This window comes from Globicephala melas, chromosome X (genome assembly GCF_963455315.2).
Source record: "Globicephala melas chromosome X, mGloMel1.2, whole genome shotgun sequence".
In the NCBI taxonomy this organism is placed as follows: Eukaryota; Metazoa; Chordata; class Mammalia; order Artiodactyla; family Delphinidae; genus Globicephala; species Globicephala melas.
The window spans coordinates 110097682-110118153 of record NC_083335.1 but is presented as its reverse complement, the minus strand read 5'-3'; the positions used below and the strand labels follow the sequence as shown (position 1 = coordinate 110118153).

At 44.7% G+C, this 20472-nt stretch overlaps 1 protein-coding gene and 1 pseudogene across 12 annotated transcripts in view; both read right to left on the bottom strand.

Annotated features, from left to right (window-relative positions):
- The window catches only part of SH3KBP1 (SH3 domain containing kinase binding protein 1), a 345587-nt gene that overhangs the window by 71356 nt on the left and 253759 nt on the right, over positions 1 to 20472 (bottom strand). For all 12 annotated transcript variants that reach the window (XM_060292550.2, XM_070044699.1, XM_060292553.2 and 9 more), the window contains one exon: positions 831 to 938. In XM_060292550.2, coding sequence (XP_060148533.1) covers positions 831 to 938 — 108 coding nt within the window. The remainder of the gene's footprint in view (positions 1 to 830; positions 939 to 20472) is intronic.
- LOC132594521 (broad substrate specificity ATP-binding cassette transporter ABCG2 pseudogene) lies at positions 6020 to 7432 on the bottom strand (annotated as a pseudogene).

Below are 20472 nucleotides of genomic sequence, written 5' to 3'. Positions count from 1 at the left end.
ACACACCACACAGAGTTAGGAAGCTTAGTAGGCCTCACCCTGTATCCTCAGCTTAACAACGTGCTTTTCAGCCACTTCCACAATATTGGCCACTTTACCCCCAAGGACATGCTATGCAGGATGCAGGCCATCCACTTACTAATGGAGCACCTAATGGTTCTTGCTGTCTATTTGGGTGCTTAGACGTTCCAGGTACTGCACCAAGTGCTTTACCCACATTACCTTGTTTAGTCACACGACAACCCTTAGAATAAGGCGCACTGATGAGGAAACTGGGGCTTGTGGAAGTTAACGGACTTGTTCACACATATCAGGTATGGAGCAGCCGAGGGCTCAGAATCCGGGTCCATCAAACTAAAATGCTGGGGTTTCCCTGGGGGCGCAGTGGTTAAGAATCCACCTGCCAATGCAGGGGACACGGGTTCGAGCCCTGGTCCGGGAAGATCCCACATGCTGTGGAGCAACTAAGCCCGTGCGCCACAACTACTGAGCCTGCGCTCTAGAGCCCACGAGCCACAACTACTGAGCCCACATGCCCAGAGCCTGAGCTCCGCAACAAGAGAAGCCACCTCAGGGAGAAGCCCGCGCACCGCAACGAAGAGTAGCCCCCGCTCACCGCAACTAGAGAAAGCCCGCGTGCAGCAACGAAGACCCAACGCAGCCAAAAATAAATAAAATAAAATAAATTGATTAAGAAAAAAAAAACAAAGAAACTAAAATGCCAGGGCTCTTCAACAATAAACTTCCCCACCCCACATCCCCAGCCCCGTCATGGAAGCCACAATTCTGACAGCAGGCAGAGCACTGAGATCCAAGCCACAGAGACTTACATTCCCCTCCTTTTCAAAGTCCGGAGGAAGTAACTTCACGAAGTTGTCGGGGAACACTCCGCGTCTGCCATTGAGCTCTCCTTCCCACCAGCCTACGTCGATGCAGTCCTAGGAAACAGGAGAGCAGAGTGAGAAATGGGGTAAGTACCCTACAGGGAGCTCTGACACCCTTGCTAGAGAGATCGAGGAGCTTTCCTTGAGGCTGCTATCAACGGTTTCTAAGACTAAATCAGCACAAACCCCAAAGTCGGATGGGAGAACAAAAGCTTAAGTGCGCTAGAGCTGTCCGCTGGGATTCAAAACCCAGTGTTGCCTGTAGATGCCTTAAGATCAATAAGATCTTCTGTTTTTCCCTTAAGGATAGGAGGATATGTATTTTCTTCATTTTAATTTTCCTGAAATAAAATTATTTCATTAACTGAAAACGTGGGTTAGAAAACATCACACGCACAAATGTTCTCTCTGATTAGCCTGTCACAAAGCTTGTCGAAATTAAGGAGGGCTTTGCGACAGGCAGGCAAGCGCAAGAAAACTCAGTGTATGCAAGCTCATTAATGTACCCTCTCCTTTCCGTGCTGATGGGGCACAGCTGTCATCATGAAGAGCCCTTCCCCCCCACCTTACAGAACTTAATGTTTGCTCACTAAATGAATGAATAAATCTCTTCATTCTTCCAGATCAAAACTGCTTCCCTTTGAATAATCCCTATTCTGTTCACTCACTTGTCAAACGTTTATTGAGCACCTACTCTGTGCCAAGTGCTAGGGAGAGAGTGAGAGCTCAGCCTTTGCAAGCTTCCATGCTGAGCCTAATGGCCTCGTGGCTCTCCCAGGCATTCACCCTCATGCCACAGAACCACCTCTATTTTTCCCCATCCCCAACTGCTTGGAAGTTTGATTTGCTCTAGTCTGATAATATAACTCGCATTTGTCCTCTGGGTCCAACTCCACTTCTCCCACCCCAATCCAAGACCCATCTGTCCTGCTGTAAACCTCCTCACTTGGGCATTTCTTCCTTCCCAGTGTATGTACAGCACACACACCACTGTCAAGTACAGGTCCTTGAGTAAAAACCCAATTCTCAGACTGTGGTCAAAAATTTCCAGCTAAAGCCTGAAATGAGCGAAGGCTTTTCAAAAAATGCTAGTAACACAGAGGACTTTGAAAATAAATGCTCAGGAAAGTGAGGAATTCCTGCTCAGGGCCCACGGAGACGCACTCATGGCCCTCCACAATACCGGTGGGGCTGGGGAAGGGGTGACGAGGCCTCAAGCGGCAGATGTGCAGCTGGCCTAGGCCCTGGGGATGATAAGCCTCTGGAGGCCCTGGCTTACGTGACTCACTATGTGCCCTGCTAGAGCATCCATTCCAGCAAAAAGAGAAACGCATCTGGATTGTTCACCATTATACCCCCAGCCCAATGCACAATATAATAAATATTTCTGGAATCAAAGAAGACTCTTTCTAACCCTGAGCTCTGTGATCTCCCACAGCCCAAGACTAGGATTACTGCAGGACAAGATAGCCTCCACCTACCCCAGCCTGTGAGGATTCTATGGAAGTTAACACAGGGCCACCTCAGGTGAGAAGTAAATGCTCAGCATCATCTTCTACCCCAGTGGTATCTGTTATAAGGATAGACTGACCTGAGTCCTTAATCACACTATAAATTCTAGTCGCAACCAACACCAAGAGACAAAGACACCTGAAGCATCAAGTTCAGATGCACTCAGGACAAATCAAGGTTCAGGAGACTTACAATATGAAAGAATGCTTATCTTTCCTGGAAAGTGCCAATGAGGAGCCCAGGCACGTCTCTGTTCCTGCCCACGTCACGTCACGCCCTAAACAATCTAGCGGTAGTCCCTAAGAAGGGACTCATGAACATGGGTGGTGGTGGCAGAATCTGATGACTTCTGACGTTCTTCCATCCCTGAGAAACTGTTATGGCATCAACGATATCAGAAAAACTTATGAAGGAGGAGGGGGTGGAATTTCTTTACTCCTAATCCTTGGAAATTAAGTCTTTCAATCCAGAGCCTCTGTTTCTGAGGAAATTCCTGGCATAATTTTTTTTCCTCTTCTTTTTCTGGACAAGTCCCTCTCATCTTCAAAGCCCAACTTGAAACTCATCTTTAGGAAAGTGACTATACTGGAAGCTTTACCTTTTCTCTGACACTCAGAACTGTGTTAATTTGCATTTCACGATATCCCATTCAACAAACAACTATTATATGTAAAGTATATTTAAATTCATTCTGTAGGCACCAAACATTAAACATGCAAAAGAACATGATCCCTAATTCCAGGGAGCTTAGAGATTTGTGTGAAACACACACACGCACACATGCACACACATAACATACAAGGTCCTTTTTTTATAACAGGTATCAACCATGAGATCTAGTACCAAAGAGGAGAGAATCATTAACAGCTTTTCAAATAATCTTAAATCTTTTCATGTGTGAAGGGTTTGCTTATGTGAGGAGTGGACTTTTCTCCACATTCATTTCAGATCATCTGATACAGAATTATGTCCATAAAAGGCACTCAAATATTGTTTAGTGCTATATTTCTTTTGAAGGCTTTCTTTCAAACTTTCTAAATGGTTCAAGGCTATGCTTCCCATTAGCCTTAAGCAATCAGCAACCCAAGAACCACTGTAATGAAGCCTCCTGCTTCATATGTGAGAAAAACAGCAAAGAAAATTTTAATAAACAAAACAAAACAAAAAAAGCATATGCAGAATAACTTCAGAACTTACGCACGCCTACAGGGGAAAACAGTGCGTGTGACATTACCTTTATTATACCTCCCATCAGTGGTGAGTAGCTCGAATGGCTCATCTATGTTCTGCTTTTTAAGGAAAACATGAACAGTGCTAATCATTGTGTGATTCAAGGTAAGAGAGGGAAAGCATGAAGATAGAACACAGTATGTCTAATTGTTCTGACTGGTATAAGAACAAATACAAAGCTCACGGATGAGATAAGTATGTTGAAGAAAGAAAACTGACAGCGTGACAGAATACTAAGAAAAGTGAAAGGGAGTCTGCTGCAGGACAGAAAATGGCCACAGGGTCAAGATGCCTGGAGTGGGACAGAGATTTAGAGAACTGAGACTTCTTTTCCCCTAGCAATAGAAGCTAATTTAAGGGAAGCAGGAAGAATTCTGACAGCAAAATGAGAAACGAAAATAAGTCATCTTCAACAAACCAGACAAAAGAACTAGGCTTTTGGCGGCAGAGATGAAGAGAGAATTATTTGTATGAGGGCTCTGCTTCGAGAAGTGTGAAAGAACAGCAAATGCAATTTATTTAATGAGGACCTAAAACATGCAGGATAGGAGAGGAATTCAGCAGGAAAAAGAAAATCATCATGTCCTTATGGGGCTCCCAAGCTCAGAGCCTAATGGGAGAGGCAGACACAATGAATCAACATGGCACCGAAACACCGGCAGGAGTCCTAGGCTGGATTAACAGCAAGTGGGACCAAGAGAAACCAGGCAGCCTGAAAGGAGGGAACGAGGGCAAGAATCAAGGTAATGAGAAAGGTCAAGGGTGGGATCACCAAGTGTGAAGGAAGGGAAGAGGGAGAGTGGGAAGCTGGGGTCATAGAAGAGAACATTCAAGAACTGGCACTTAGAGTGAAGGCAATGTTTGGCTCCCAGGAGATTCCAACCAACCTCTACTGAAGAGTGATGTGAGGGGTGAGGCAAGATGGCAACCATGAGTGACGGTGGTGGGGGGGAGAATGGACAGTCAATGATTTGTGAGGCCAGAACATCATCAGGATGGAGTTAATGTCCCCAAGGAGGATGGCAGGAGGTGGGTGAAGGCAGGAGAATGAGGCAGTAGGTGACCACTAAGGAGAGACGCAGTGTTGGCAAAATACTGGAAGATTTTAGGGTGACCATATAATTTATTTCCAAACCTGGGACACTACTAATAATTATACCACAGGCACAACCCACGATGGTTATGCCAAGATCTACCCTAGTGGATTTTGAGATTCCAATAAGGATGAGGAAAGGGCAGCGTTTGCAGGTGAGGGGATGGCCTTTAAATGAGGCAGGAGTTTGCAGTGGGAAAGAGTTAAAGATCAGCATGTAGATGGAAGTTTCCAGAACAATGATGCTTAGAAATAAGATCTATTCGCATGTAAGCAGAGGAAAGTAGACCTCGGCCCTTATCAAGAGTCAAAGAGTATGGAAAGAATTATACTTCTGACATAGAATGCTCACTCTTCTATGATTAAGTCCTCAAAATGGTTTCTCTATGCCTCATCGCCAGGCAGATATTAGCGTAAAATATATTTTTCCTTGTAAAATACAAATAATGTTTTTCCTTTTAAGGAATGAATAAACAGAGCCTTAGGTGTGCTGTACTCCAGTTCTGCACTATCTTGGGTTAGCCAAGATATCTCAGAGAGAGGAGAAGGAGAGCGAACTTGGGCCATCTGATACTTAAGTGGTCCACCAGTGATAAAAACTCTGGGTCTCAGTTCCTTGATACACAGGAGATGTTTGAGGTGTAAAGAGTAACACAACTGCTGCTGGTTTGTCGTCATTACTGTGATTCTAGGGGCTGGTCCCAGAGACCTTGAGGGATAATGAGGCCAGGAAAGTGTCTTAATTAAGCACACATACATCTGTCATGCGACTCAGCACCATCTTCCGGTGAAACCCCCTGGCAGCAGCTCACACACTTGGAGGGCTCAGGGGAGGGATGTGAAGCCCTCAGGGTGTGTCTGAGGAGGGAAGCCCGGCCCAGACCTCAGTGTCAGGCCTTAGTTTGCTCCATCCTGCCACAGAGGCCCTGGGGAACGTGGCGGAAGCACTCCACCAGTGCACACAGCTCTCGCACTGGGGGTCAGCTGAGAGCCGCTCCCTGTCATCCAACCTGGCGGCAGGGAGTCACCTGTGAGCTCTGCTGTGTCTGCCTCTCGTCTAGGCACTTTAAATCTTTAGAAAAGACAAACTTGCCACTTGCCTTGTAAATTGCAAACCCAGCTGCAACCTCATTTGGGGCTCCATTTCGTCAAGAGTGCAAAGCAACATCTTAGACCAGTGCTTCTCGAAGCTGGCTGCACAGTTAGAATCACTTCTGGCTTTTTTTTTTTTTTTTTTTTTTACTGAAATCAAGATGCTCCCTTTTTAAGGTGGGGTAAATCATGTAAATTAAAGAGAAATTTAGGAAAAATGTTTAAGGAATAATAATTTCAGGTAGGCAACTGTAAGGAAGGTAACAATCATGCGTGCCAAGGCTACGTGATTCCTCCACAGGCCCCAAGGTGAGAAAGTGACGCCCTCGTTTTCCAGAAATTCTTTGCCAGTACATATTGCATAGCTATAGGTACTGTTTGTTGTTACACTGAGTCCTGGGCAGAAGTTTTGTCCCAGAAATTCATTATGCTGCAAAGCCGCAAAGCCATATCGAGGAACGCTAAAGTACTGAAGCCACGAGAGCCAAGGCACAACGGTTCTGAGATTTACCAACAGCCCTGAAAATATCATCATAAACACAAAAGAGATGGTCATGAGAAGCGTTGCTATGGATACCACGCTCTGACTTGCTGCTATGGCCAGCGCCATTGAACGGGCTGAATAAGCCACCATCATCACGGTAAACATCATGATGAAGAAGGCCTCCACCTGTGGTTTCAATCCTAACAGGGAGTATGTTATACTAGCAAATATAATACTTGGTAACATCCTCATGGGGAGTAAATCAGATAACAGTTTTCCAAAGAAGTAAGATGACACTCTGTAGTATCCACTGATATATTCATGTATGAAGAGCTTCTTCTCGACCACCAGGAGCTCCACGGCCGACACACTGCTGAAACACTGGTTGGTGGTCAGGAAGAAGCGCACCCCGGCTCTGTTCTGCATTCCTGTAGGATCATTTTTTAGATGGTAGAAAATGGCACCTATAACCAGTCCCAGGATGACTGTTACAATTATCTGAACTATAGAAGCCTGAAGATCACCCAGTAAGTTTTTGAATGAACGCCTGGAAATCCATCTGAGCTGATGACAGAAGGAGGTGGCATAGGTGATCTCCTTGTAGACTGAAATATTCTTCTTCTGACCCCCTGAGAGTTGATCTAACTCAACTTTTGTCTCCTTGAAGAAGGAGGAGTTGGCATAAAACTCAGTTAATTTTCCTATGAGCGGAGTATCTTTCTTGGAAGGCTCTTCAGTCTCCCTGGCTTCACCATCTGTGTCTTCTCTGTTTAACACCACAGCACAGGAGTCTCCATTAATGACGTCCAGGAAGAAGTCTGCAGGGTTATTATAGAGCTCACAGTGGTAACCAGTGGATGGAAAGTAACCCAAGGCCTCCTGAGCAGGCCCGTGGAACATTAATCTTTCTGAGGCCAACAAGGTAAGGCTATCAAAGAACTTGAAGATGGAATAACGAGGCTGATGAATGGAGAAAATGACTGTCTGTCCTTATTTAGACATTCTCTTCAGAAGCAAAAGGACAGCATTTGCTGTGCTTGAATCTAAGCCAGTTGTGGGCTCATCCAGGAACAAGATGGATGAATCAGTAATAAGCTCCATTGCAATACTTGTCCTGTTTCTTTCTCCTGCAGACACACCACGGGAGATCAGGTGAAAATGACAATTCGGATTCACTAGGTCTGGGGCTGGTCAGAGATTCGGCATTTCTAACAGGTTCCCAGGTGATGTCAATGCTACTGGACCACACTTTGAGTAGAAAGGTTCTCAAAAATGGTAAGCTCCTTGAAAACAAAGGATCTTTTATTTATATCTCTGTATCCACCAAATACCTAGCACAGTGCCTGGAAAATACTGATTATGAATACACGTTGGCTGAATGGATGAATCGATGGATGGCCCAATCTGCCCCCACAATACTAATCTACTTCCCACAATTTCCAAACATCCGAAGTGACGTCAAGTTGAACGAGGAAGAGGCAGGTCTAGATTAGCTATATAAGAAAGCTTCATCTATTCAATCAGGCTTACCGGTTGGTCTGTACTGAATATTTGTTCATATTTGTGGTAACAACTTAAAAAGTACCTTGAAAAGGTAGGTCACATTTTCTAAGACATCATAAGTGCCCTGTTCGAGTTTGGACAGGAACGTATAGCTCAGAAATCGCCATAGCAAACAAACCCCCAAATGATGGGTTCACCACCTGGTCCTCTTGAAAAAGAAAAGCACTCTGCTTGGTCACTTCCCCTGGTGGTCAGCTGTCCCCACACTCCCTAGTACCGATTTCCCAGAAATCATCCAGCATGGCTGTTTTCACGACCTTCTCTGATGACTGAAATATCGCTAGAGGAGAAAGTGAGTGTTATTTGACCTCGGTATGGCTGTCAAGTGAGCCTCTGAGTGCCCCGAGGCGGGTCTCACACCCTCAACATCCCACGAACAGTATGAAAAGTGCTGTTTAATATTTACTAATAAACACCTTCTGCATGGAGCTTCAGGGGGACCGTTGAGAGGAAGCTCCATGGAAGCCGAAGCCCATGAGCACTCAGTTCTACCGCTGCTCGTTCACACCTCCCGAAGAGATGCGATCATTCTGCATGGCTGGGGTTTCTGCTCAGAATTTCCAGCATCCCATAAGGCAGTTACTCTAGCAGGCTCGCCAACATCACAGTTTATGAGGTAACAGGAGAAAAAGAGAACCACGGTCTATCTCAGCGTAGAAGAGATGCCTGGCAGACCACGGTTAACGAGGGAAGCCGAGGAGGCCGCCCCAGGGACAAGCCCACTCAAGAAGATGCCACATTCCAAATATCACCATCTGGGACAGGTGAGGTCTAGGCAGCCATTCACTGTTTTGTGATACTGGGAAGTCATGACCTCAAAGAGATTGTCTACTTGTAAAAAAAATCCTGACTTTTTATTGGGCAACAACTTACAGGCTTTGCTATACTAACTGCTGACTTTTTCATTTTACATATTGTATAACTGGTAACAAAAAAACTGGATGAGTAACACACAAAAAGCCGTAATCAAGCTTCCTTTTAGTTATGTCGATATTGATTAAAGCATGTCGTGATGCCTGAACACTGTATTCAGAAATGACCACATGCCTTTTACAAGCTACCCATACCATACCTCACAGTTTCCTGCTTCTTCGTACATCTGGTAACGTGTGACTGCATGTTCTCAACAGCCATGCACTGCACGCTACATTGTTGAAGGACTGAATTTTGTTGTTTTCCTTGCAAGAGTGTGGAGTTTCCTTACGGTGGGCACGTTACTTGCAGGTCAGCTTGACCTGTCAAGGCTTGGTTTTGCGCTTCATTTAGGGTGGGTCTAGGGTAGCGCTATTCCTATGGCTAACTTTTCTGAGTTGTCAATTGGATGCCAAGTGTGTTCAACAAAGTTTTTCCATTCTGCTTGGCCAGAACTCCAACATCTCCTATCACTGGTGACCTCTGGGATATCCACTCAGCTCACAGCCCACCCACACACCCTCCTCCCCCAACTTACTTTCGTCCAGGTCTTGTGGAGTCTTGCCTTACTGATGCACAGCCTTGTGCTGTGGCCAAAGACTCAAGGGACCCTTACAGATAGACTTTTGGAGCTCTTTCTTTGCACAGCTCGTGCTCCTCTGCAATTCCCTGCCCTGAAAATTCCATCCACCTCGGCAGCCGTGAGTTATAGTCTCCGTTGATTCAATCCAATGAGTCTTCTGCTCTCTGTTTAGGCTCCAGTGCCCTGTGCTGCAATGTAGAAAGTGCCCCCAGGCAAAAAGCCAGGGTTGACAGGGAACTCACTTTATGCTTCCCTTCTCTCAAGGATCACATCCCTGTGCTGTGCATTGTCCAATGCCTCAAAACAGCTGGTTCATGTATTTTGTCCAATTTTAAAGTTGTCTATGGCAGGAGGTTAAATCTAATGCTCTTTACTCCATCATGGCTGCAACCAGAAGTTATATTCTCACCTTAAAAGACTGTTTCTTTAATTAGACTGAATTTATTTTATTCTATTCTAGATAGAATAGAACTTTAAGCTCTATCTTTAAAAGTCTGAGCTATTTCAAGGTCTAATTCCCAAAAGAGGTCCTAGAGAAAGAATTTCTGAAATGAAGACACATACAAGGGATTTTAATTATCCTGGAGTTTCCTTTGCTAGTCATATACACTCTTCTCTAACAAGGAAGGCGGAATATTCCCTAAGGAAAAGCAGAGTTACTGTTAAACATCTTTATATGGAAAAGTTAAATACAATGCAGTAAGGTAGTGCCACCCAACCTTTTCCAGATAATGGCACCCCTATAAAATGATAATATTTTGATGACATGCTGCTGGAGGCCTGATGTTGTTGGACATCATCAACTGGGAGGCGGTGGGGGTTCTTCCACCCACCTAAGGCCCTTCCCACCCACCCAGGAGAGTTGAGGGGATCACTGTCCTATGCTCCTAGAACCCACTCAGAGCACAGGGGTTAGGAAATGCTACAGAAGTAACGTTTGAGTCCAGATGTCACTAAGAAATGAGAAAAAAGTTGAAACCCAATCTCAGTCCCCCGAAAGAGAACAGAGCTTTCACAGGCATCTTGAGAGGCAGGCAGACAGGAATCAGGGAGGCCTGAGGGGACTTTAATAGGAGACAACCCAGAGCGGAAGCCCCAAAGGCCTCCGGGCTCATAGACTGTTTCCCTCTTAGAAAAAGATGTTTCTATCCGGAGCCTCTTCAGAGAACAGCACCCAACAGATGCTGCCATATTGGCCCAACTCCAGGGTCATCATTCACACTGGGCATGTCCTGGAGTTGTGGGACATGGCCGTACGGTTTGTCACAATGTGTATATAAGAACTGCTTACTGATTTCGTTATTTCATTTGCAGCTTATACAGTCCTAAGTCTTAGGAAATGTTTATGCTTTTAGCCTTTTTTTTTTCCTAATAGTAGAATGAAAGACTTTCTACCCCCTTAAATTCTACTTCAAAAATCAGTAATCATGTGAAAAGGAGATGTTTGCAGGGAGGGCCTTTCCTGGGTACTTATAATCTGGCTTTAAGAATGACCAGAGACATTAGGGCAGGTGGACAAGTCAAACACCAAATGCAAATCATCAAGGTGGCACTTTTGCACTTTTTTGTCCATTTGAATATAATCAAGCATGTGAAATTATGTAACAATATGTTTTCATAGAAACTTCTCATTTTCTACTTGTTACGTCATTTACACTGCAAGGACCACTTAATGCTAAATATTAGAAGCTGTTTCTAATGGCGCCTTCAGCTCATCCAAAGCTTATGGCTAATGGCATAATTTACCTCTCAAGGCTGTCCATCCTACAGCTGAGATTTCATTTTCATTTATGTTTAGGGAAATATATTGATTCTGCATCCAAATACATGCCTTTCTTCCATTAAAAGGATAGTAGATATAATACAAAATCATTTTGCTTCATTACAAACACAGTAGCATTGATAAAGCATCTTTCATTATGTTTTAAGAGCTGTTCTTAGCTCCTGCACCACCTCTAAGAGATACAAAGAAGGCTGTTAGGGTGAGGGCGGAGGAATCTTCATTTCCCAAATAAGCATCAGGAAGGAATAAAAAGTGAAGGGCATAGCCATGATCATTATGAAGGTCAAGAACATCCAAGCCAGCTGCAGCAGCTATTGGTGAATTCTTGCCTTCCATCTCCCTTTCTTACGAGACAAATCTACATTTCTTTTAAGTCTTTCTTTTAGGAAAGCTTATTCCTTGGCATGAAAATTTGTTTGGAGTCTTTTTCTCTATACACAGCAAATTTAGCTTCTAGGCCTGTGCAGTGAGTGAAAAAATATAATTCCCAGGTCAAATCTCAGTTCTCAGGCAGCTCATCTAAGTCCAGGCCTGACTAGTGGAATATGGCTGCACTCGTTCGCCACCCTGGGGAGAAAGTGGCACAGGGGTACAGAGGTGGGGTGCAGGGGACGGCTCTGCTATGGGAGATTCATGGTCTTGTCTTACAAAGTATATTCCCAGGAAGACTCAGAACAAAACCAAGGTCCTTGAAATTCATGCAATTACGTATCAAGCAATTATTTACTAAACACTGGGGCTCAGATGACCTTGTAAGAAAAAGAGACCAACCAACAAACAACATTCTCTCAATAGTATCTTTGCAGAGCAAAGTTTTTAATTTTGCCAGAGTCCACTGCAGCAGTTCTCTCTTTCATGGATTGTATAACAACTCTCTTCTCCTATGTTTTCATAATAACTTTTTTTTTTGCGGTACGCGGGCCTCTCACTGTTGTGGCCTCTCCCGTGGCGGAGCACCGGCTCCGGATGCGCAGGCTCAGTGGCCATGTGGGATCTTCCCGGACCGGGGCACGAACCCATGTCCCCTGTATCGGCAGGCAGACTCTCAACCACTGCGCCACCAGGGAAGCCCTGTTTTCATAAATAACTTTTTAATGTCTTATCTTCTCTATGCAGATCTGTGGTCCATTTTGAGTTAATTTTTGCATAATGTGTTAGATTAGGTTAGGGCTTTTTTTTTTTTTTTTTGTCTAGGTATGTTCAATTGTACCAGCACCGTTTCTTGAAAAGATTATCCTTTCTTTCTTAAATCTTCTTTGCACCTCTGTTGAAAATTAATTGCCTATATTTTCATGGGTCTGTTTCTAGACATTCTATTTCAAGGGCTAGCAAACTACATCCCATGGGTTAAATCTGGCCTGCTACCTATTTTTGTACAGACCTCAAGCTAAGAATAGTTTTTACATTTTCAAATGGTTTTTAAAAATCAAAAGAATAGTATTTCAAAGAATATGAAAATTACAGGAAATTCAAATTTAAGTGTCCATAAATAAAGCTTTATTGGAACTCAGCCACACCCATTCATTTACACCTATGACTGCTTTTGTATAGTTGAGATAGATACTATATAGTCCATAAAATATAAAATATTTTCTCTCTGACCCTTTCCAGAGAAAGTTTGTGAAGCCCTGGTCTAGGATATGAGGATCCTTATCCACGCCAAATCTCGGGGGTTCTCTGAATGCCGCTATAAAGAAAATACTGTAAGGACAGAAGCTTTAAATAGAAACTCTGAAAGCCCTGAGGAAGGCAGAAAAGGAATGCATTTAATAGCCAGCTACCCTTTCGAACTAGGACTAAAATATAAAAGCCTTAAGTAAAACTATTCTTAAAAGGATGAATTTTACTGCACCATGTAGTTAACTATAAAATGGGGAAATTTTAAGTCTAAAAGGTATTTACTTTTAATGATATTTTCTTAAATATCTCTATGAGTCATAAACTGAGAAAAAACATTTGTAATGTGAAAGATGACAGGTTAATGTCATGAATATAAAGTATTTTTATAAAAATCAATTGGAAAATGACACATAACATTTTCAACCTGAGTAATCATTTAAAAAAATGCAAATGCCTATCAGATTAGCAGAGATTAGAAAGAATGATAATATCCAGGCATGACAAGGATAGGGAAACATTCTCATAGGCTCCTGGGGGGAGACTAAATTGGCACAATCTTTCAGAACATCACTTAAATGCCTTTAAAAGGGACTGAGGCATCAATACATTTAGCAATTGATCATCAGGAAATAATAACAACTGCTAACATTTATACAGAACTTACTAGGAGCCAGGCATTCCAAGTGCTTTACCTCCTTTAACTCACTTAATCTTTACAACACCAGGAGGTAGGTACTGTTATCATCCCCATTTCACAGATGTGGAAACAAACTAAGGCACAGAGAGAATGAGCAGCCCGCCCAAGGTTACACAAGTAGCAGAAAGTGGCAGAAATAATTACGTTCATGAAGATCTACAAACAAGGTGATGACTACATGCAACATGGTGTAAAATAGGGAAAAACCAGAAACAAGCCAAATATAAAAGAGGATCGTGGTACTCCATCCATTGGGATGCTAAGGAACCATTTAACCGTGCTGCCAAAGATAGGCAAGATATATTGGGGGCAAAGGGGGTAAACAAAAGAGTGTATATGATATGACCTTATTTTTATTTTTAACTGTAATTGTGTGTGTGTGTCTCTGTGTGTGTATAAAGTCTGGGAGAACACAGCTCAAATATTAAGAGAGGTATCTGACGGTGACGCAGTCACAGGTGATTCTGACTTTCCTTCGTATTTATCTGTTTTGTTCTCATTCTCTAAGAGTAAGTTTTACTTACTTAATTTTAAAGTATTACTTAAAAGTGCATCCCATGCCATCTCAGAAAAGTATATTTTAATAAAATGCAAATGTGAATGTAAGACCTTTGAGATACTTTAAGAAGACAGGGGCTACACAACTACTGAATATAATAAATTACTTTCATCCTAAGAAAAGTTAAAATAAATAATACAGGGGCATTTCAGGGAAACTACTGACCTTAATTTCAGGAGAGTTCAATATACCAAGAGAGAACTCCCAGTCAATGGGCATTTGTCTTTTCTTCTTCCGATCATAACTTATCACAGCAATAGCTGTAATTTTTAATTTCTAAAGCACTTTCAGCCACAACGTCTCACTTAATCCTCACAACAGCCCTCTCAGAGTAATAGAAATAGAAAGAGTGAAGAGAGAAAACAGAAAGTGTTTCTCTAAATCCTTAAGACACCTGCAGAGTTTTCTGTGTGTTGCAGGAGAAAAACATCCCAGGATGCTGTAGCAAGGATTACTAATGTCCTGCTACTAAAGCACAGCACTTGGGAGAGAGATTACAATTAGGCTGAACGAACACAGGGTCCCTTTAGACAGTTTTATATAATTTGAGGAGGCATGTAAAGTTGAGAATCTGCATCAACTGCGAACTCATCTGTCTATGAGAAATCTACAATCATCAAAATTTCTGGGTGGCACTGTTTTGACTGTCTACTGGTAAACTAAAGCGAAGTGTTCTCCCACCGCCAAGTCCTACTTTCACCAACCTCATCTAATTTAAAAACTGTGTCTATGTGATGGTAAACATGCTCAGGAGGAAGAGTTTGGGTTTTTTGTGTTTTTTAAAAAGATTTTTTGATGTGGACCATTTTTAAAGTCTTTACTGAATTTGTTACAATAGTGCTTCTGTTTTCTGTTTTGGTTTTTTGGCCCCGAAGGCATGTGGGATCTTAGCTCCCTGACCAGGGATGGAACCCACAACCCCTGCACTGGAAGGTGGAGTCTTAACCACTGGACCACCAGGGAAGTCCCAGGAGAAAGAGTTTTGATCAAATGTGTTTCTGGTGTCAGGAATCTTCCCATCGGTCCTGGTGTCCAGGTTACTTTAAAGAGGAAGACAAAACAGCAACAAACTGTATTCCTTGGGATTTCTAATGCTCTGAGGAGGAGATATATTGTGACTGCTGTCCCCAGTAGGGACATATGCAGTCTAACAAGACAGGCTATACTGCAAGAAATACATCCTATGACATAAATGACTCATCTGCTGAACGCTGACATTTTTCAAATGTGTGTAAACCCAGATGATCCCAGACCTACACTTAACTTCTTCATTCACTCATAAAACATGTCCTTCTAATGGCTCTGTCAGTGTGTCATCACTTTCAGGGTGACACCTGCTAATTTACTCCTCATCCCTGAAACCACATTTAATCCTACACTTTAGCTCTGCTAAAAGCTTCAGCAGTTGAGAGAGAAAGGGTCAAGGCCAGCAATCTACATAGTTGATCGGCTTTCTTATACCAAGCTGAGAACCCTTCATGAGATTTCTAAAGCCACTTTCCTGTGGGGAGAGAAGCAAGGAAGTCTGGAAACATTTTTCTCATGAATAAATGTTTCAATTAATAAATTAATGGGAGGGAGGCAGGACGGGAAAATAAACATTAGAACAAACAAAAGAACATATCATCACAGAATGACTTAGGAAGGAGCTAGGGATGCCTTTTCTTTCTTTCTGTCCTTTCCCCCCTCCCCCTCCCCCGCCTCTCTCCCTCTCCCCCCACCCCTCTTTCAGTGGTGACAGCAAGCAGAAAACTAACCTGGGTCCGGAAGAACAGAGGAAAGCAAAGTAGGCTGTGGGCATGGGAAGAAAAGTGGGAGAGGAGGGCTTTAGGCCAAAAAGAAGCAACGTTAGCCCTGAGCTGAGCTCGGCATGTCCTCTGCACTACCAATCCATTTCTGTAGATGTGACAATGGAATCAGAAAGTCCTGCATGCTCCTGACCCTACGAGGTCAGAGACATGGACACAAAAATGTCGGAAACAGATGGATGGGGGAATGGCGTGGTAATACTGTTTTCCTAATAAAATAATGATAATGTCATTAATTTAAAAAGAAAATTGCACAGGCACCTGCCCTAGATATACCTGGTAACAGAGCGTGAGTCAATAAGTAGACAAGAGTCACCTCGGGGAGTGACTGAGCCGCACCTACCGCAAACATCCACAGCCCCACAGGAAACAGAGCAATCCCGCCCTGCCAGCTCCCACGTTCAGGGTCAGGAGACCCTGCCCTGGCTCGGCCACTGATTACTGTGAGGCCCTTGGGAAAGTCACTTCCGTGCTCTGGGCCTCTTCCTCCTTTGCCATCTGGACAGAACACCATGGTCCCGCCTAGCTCCCAGGGCTGCTGTGAGCATGCATGAAAAGGCGGGGTGCTGAGGGGTCCCGGACTCTTGCTGCCAGTTGCCCAGAAGGGTCCTGCGCTGGGAAGCTCTGGTCCTGCAGGAGCTATTACTATTTTTTGTTCATGATTCAGATTTTTTTTTAAGTTTATTTTATTTAATTTATTTATTTTTGGCTGCGTTGGGTCTTTGTTGTGGTGCGCGGGCTTCTCATTGCAGTAGCTTCTCTTGTTGCAGAGCGCGGGCTCTAGGCGCGCGGGCTCAGTAGTTGTGGCTTGCGGGCTCTAGAGCACAGGCTCAGTAGTTGTGGCGCATGGGCTTAGTTGCTCCGCGGCATGTGGGACCTTCCGGCACCAGGGCTCGAACCCGTGTCCCCTCCACTGGCAGGCGGATTCTTAACCACTACGCCACCAGGGAAGCCCGGAGCTATTACTATTAAGTTAAATGCTCAACCACTGTCTGGGAAAGGAGGGAGGAAAACATGTTGAGGGAGAGCTGGCGGAAGCTGGTGAGTTAGAATCAGTCCTAACTCTGCCCTCACAGCAGCAGGTCTAGCTCAGACATTTGGGGTCCCTGGTTTGATACATCCCTAAGAAAAGGCGAAATTCCTAGTTGGTATTTTTTCGTAGTGGTGACCGTCTACCTTTAGCTACTCCACTGGGTTCCCTCTTTCTTGAGAGGCGCATATATCGGTTTTCTCCCCCGAACATCAATGCTGTCCCCTTCTCCTTCCTTCCGACTCCACCACACCGTGACTTTAGTCAATAACATTACCTTTCTCTGTGTTTACCTTGATGTTGTCAAATAGACTTTATAACCATGAAGAAAGGGGGTTTCTGTTTGCTTTGTAACGGGTCAAAGACACAGCCACTCAGGGGAGCCTTCTGATAAGAAATACCCGAAGATCTTTGTTTACAGAGTGGTCACGTGAGAAGCCCTTCCTCCTAGGTTACCGGGGGCTGGGAGGAAAGGGCCATTGCTCTGAGGCCAGGAGGCTGTTGGCCAAGGGCAGGGACATCGTCCCTCTGCACAGCTGGGCTCGCTCTGCCCCAAGCGGCAGTGGTCAGGGCAAGGCGCATGCTTCACAGTAGAGCCTCACCTGACCCCTTCTCCAGGGAGCTTCTCAGGTTGGAAACGAGACCCAGAGGCTTCTGAACCCTTTCAACCACGCTCTGAGCACAAATCAGGAAGGCAGGAATGGGGGTGGCAGGAACACAGACGAAGGAGCTATTTTTATTTTTTTAAGGAGCTATTTTTGAGTGACTGGAAATAAAAGCTAAACACAGGTGTGTTCTGCACCCGTGGACATGTTCCCAAATCCACAAGAATTCTATTTTATAAATAAACTAAAAAAGAAACCATTCGGGTTGCCACATTTCATCCTAGTTTCCAGGGACACACACAAATAGTTCGGGCCTTTGTGCATTATTTCAGGAACCGAGGAGGGCGTATAGGCACCCACTAAAGGTGTATGACTCATTTTCTAGAAAGCTATATGAAGTGACAATCTAGGGCTAACAATGAGGGCAACGTCTGCCCTATGACTCCTGCCACAGCTCATAGAAGCAGGGCAAAGGGAAACCACCTTAAATGATTATAAAATGAAACCACCACCAGAATTTGGGGGTAAATCAAGAACGTCTACAGCAAAAGCCATCAAATTTAGAGAAGAGCTATTTCATCTCAACTCATAATACAATAAAGAGGCATATCAAAGTGCATATTAAACAAATTGTGGCGAAACTATTCACTCTGCAATAGGAAAAGCACACAGTCATCTAAATGAACTTCTGGGCGATACCTAAACTCAGAGCAAGAGTAAGACTTTTCTATAAAGCAGGGTTTGACAGACTCAGATTCCATCCTTCCCACCCTCAGCAGGCAAAATATTTATGGCATGTTTTCTTTCCAAATTCTTGCTGAAATCTCACCCATTGTGAATTCTTACCCACTGCAAATTCTTACCTATTTTAGGTATATATATTTTTTACCACTGTTACCTACTTGATATCACAGCATCCCAGCCCCAGCTATAGACTGGGCCCAGCCACAAGAGCCCCTGCATTCCCATTTCTGAGGTCAGAGAAAGAGCGGAGATGAACTGACAATTCCTAGGATTACAGGTACCAGTGATGGACCCCTCCCTGCGAGAGGCACTTATACACAGCATCTTAGTACATCCTCACGGCTGCCCTGTGAGGTCGGCTTTAGGGTCTGTGGCCAGACCACGTGGCCGGATATCTAGCCCAATCTTACAATGAAGGAGGGAAAGTTACCAAAGTCCTTCGCTGGAACAGAGAGGTTACACGAGCAGAGGCTGTTATGGGATGATAAAAGGCAGGGGCTAGGGCGATAGGGATGCAGCAGGTGGAAACTGGAGCTGGGGAAAGCATCCCTCCATTGGTCAGCCCAGGGCTCTCCTGTGGAGCATGCTCTGTGGAAGGTGCTGGAGAAAGGAGGAGGGATGAGGCCCTGGAGGTGCAGACCAGGGCCTGGCTCTGCCAGGGACAGAAGTGGCAGGGAGGCAGGAAGGCAGGATCCTCGGGGGCTGGCGCTGCTGGGCTTGGGGGTGGGGGCAGGGTGAGACCAGGAGGAGCAAGTGCCAAGATGAGCCACCCGGGCGCTCTGGCCTGAGCAGCACAATTAGTGTGCGAGCCAGGACAAGGGACCAAGGGGACAGGGAGGGTGCCAAGTGCTCGCTTTGCAAGTGTAATTGTGATATCTGTAAGCTGCTTCACAGGTCCAGACTGCTTCTAAACACATTCAGCTGTGGAACTGGGGAAATCAGATGCAACCCTCAGGACACTCCTGAAAGCAGCCTTCCACCTCCGCCCCGTTCCTTTCTCCCTACTGTGTAGATAGGACCGGGAGAGAGTCCCTCTCTGACTAAATAAGCTCTTCAAGAAACTTCAATTCCTTTTATTGGACTGGATGTCAGCCTGGCAGGGAGGAATGACATCATCAGAATGAACGTGTTCTCATCGTATATAATCAAATGACAAGGACTGGAATATAAGATGTTAAGGTAGAAATACATGTGTTCAGACAAGAGACCATCCGTGGTGGGCTTTTCTTTCCCCCAAACCTTAGTAAATGTTATTGTACATCCGGTTTTCAACTGAAAAGAGGGTGCTCCCCCAAACAAAAACAGGAAAATGAGCCCCCCCCCATTACAAAGAGTGGCAGCTGTTTAATCCTCTGGTCACTATATCATCACGGGGAAAAGTGCTCTACCCCTTCCCCTGTGGTAGTAGAACCAAGTCTCTGTGCCAGTTATCAGAGTATTTTTATCATGCTTCACAGCCATTTCATGTATTTGGTTAAGGGTCTGATTTAAAATAGGAAATGCACCGTGCCTAGGAAAGCATCCCGGAGGAGGCCCGCCCGCAGGACAAGGGGAAGGGTGGCAAAGAAAGAACCGCTTTGCATCCTCAGCTGAAAAGCACGAGAAGGGCAGCGTTTCCCCTCCTCTGATTTCCTCCGGCCACATTCAACACCTACAGAGATGTACGGAAATAAGTTCATGGGAGAATATTTTACAGGTGAAAAGATGGATGAGTTCTGGGGCCATCAGCAAAGCAGGGAATAGTGTACTAGTCCAGAAAGTCACCCTAGCATTGTCCAGCACACCACTTTCGATGGAGAGGGTGAGAGCGCCAAGCTTTCTCCCTAAAATAATCTGACCTTTGGCAATCTCCTTAACCTCTGGGGTCACGCATTCCCTGGCATCTATGGCTCAGGCTCTGAAAACACACAACCTCCATAGCCATTTCTTAAAGGTAACTGTCCTTGATTATAAGGTCATAAAGGGAAATCCTACCAATCACTTATGGACACACTCGGGGCCGGGGAATGGGGGATGGGCAACACCATGGTCCCTTGCCTCTCAGTAACGGCCAGAGACAACAGGACCCAGGGCCTGCTTCCCACCCTAAGCCCCTGTTCTCTTTCCCCTTTCCCTGCACCCTCCACCCTGTCAATGCTGTCCAGTCCCGCATGAACACAGGCAGCCACGTGATCCTCCAGTCACGCCCGTGCTAAGGGAATTCCACATTGCTTGCCATTTACCTGGATACAAGACTAAAAGCACCTTATACATCCTAAAGACTGCTCAGCTTT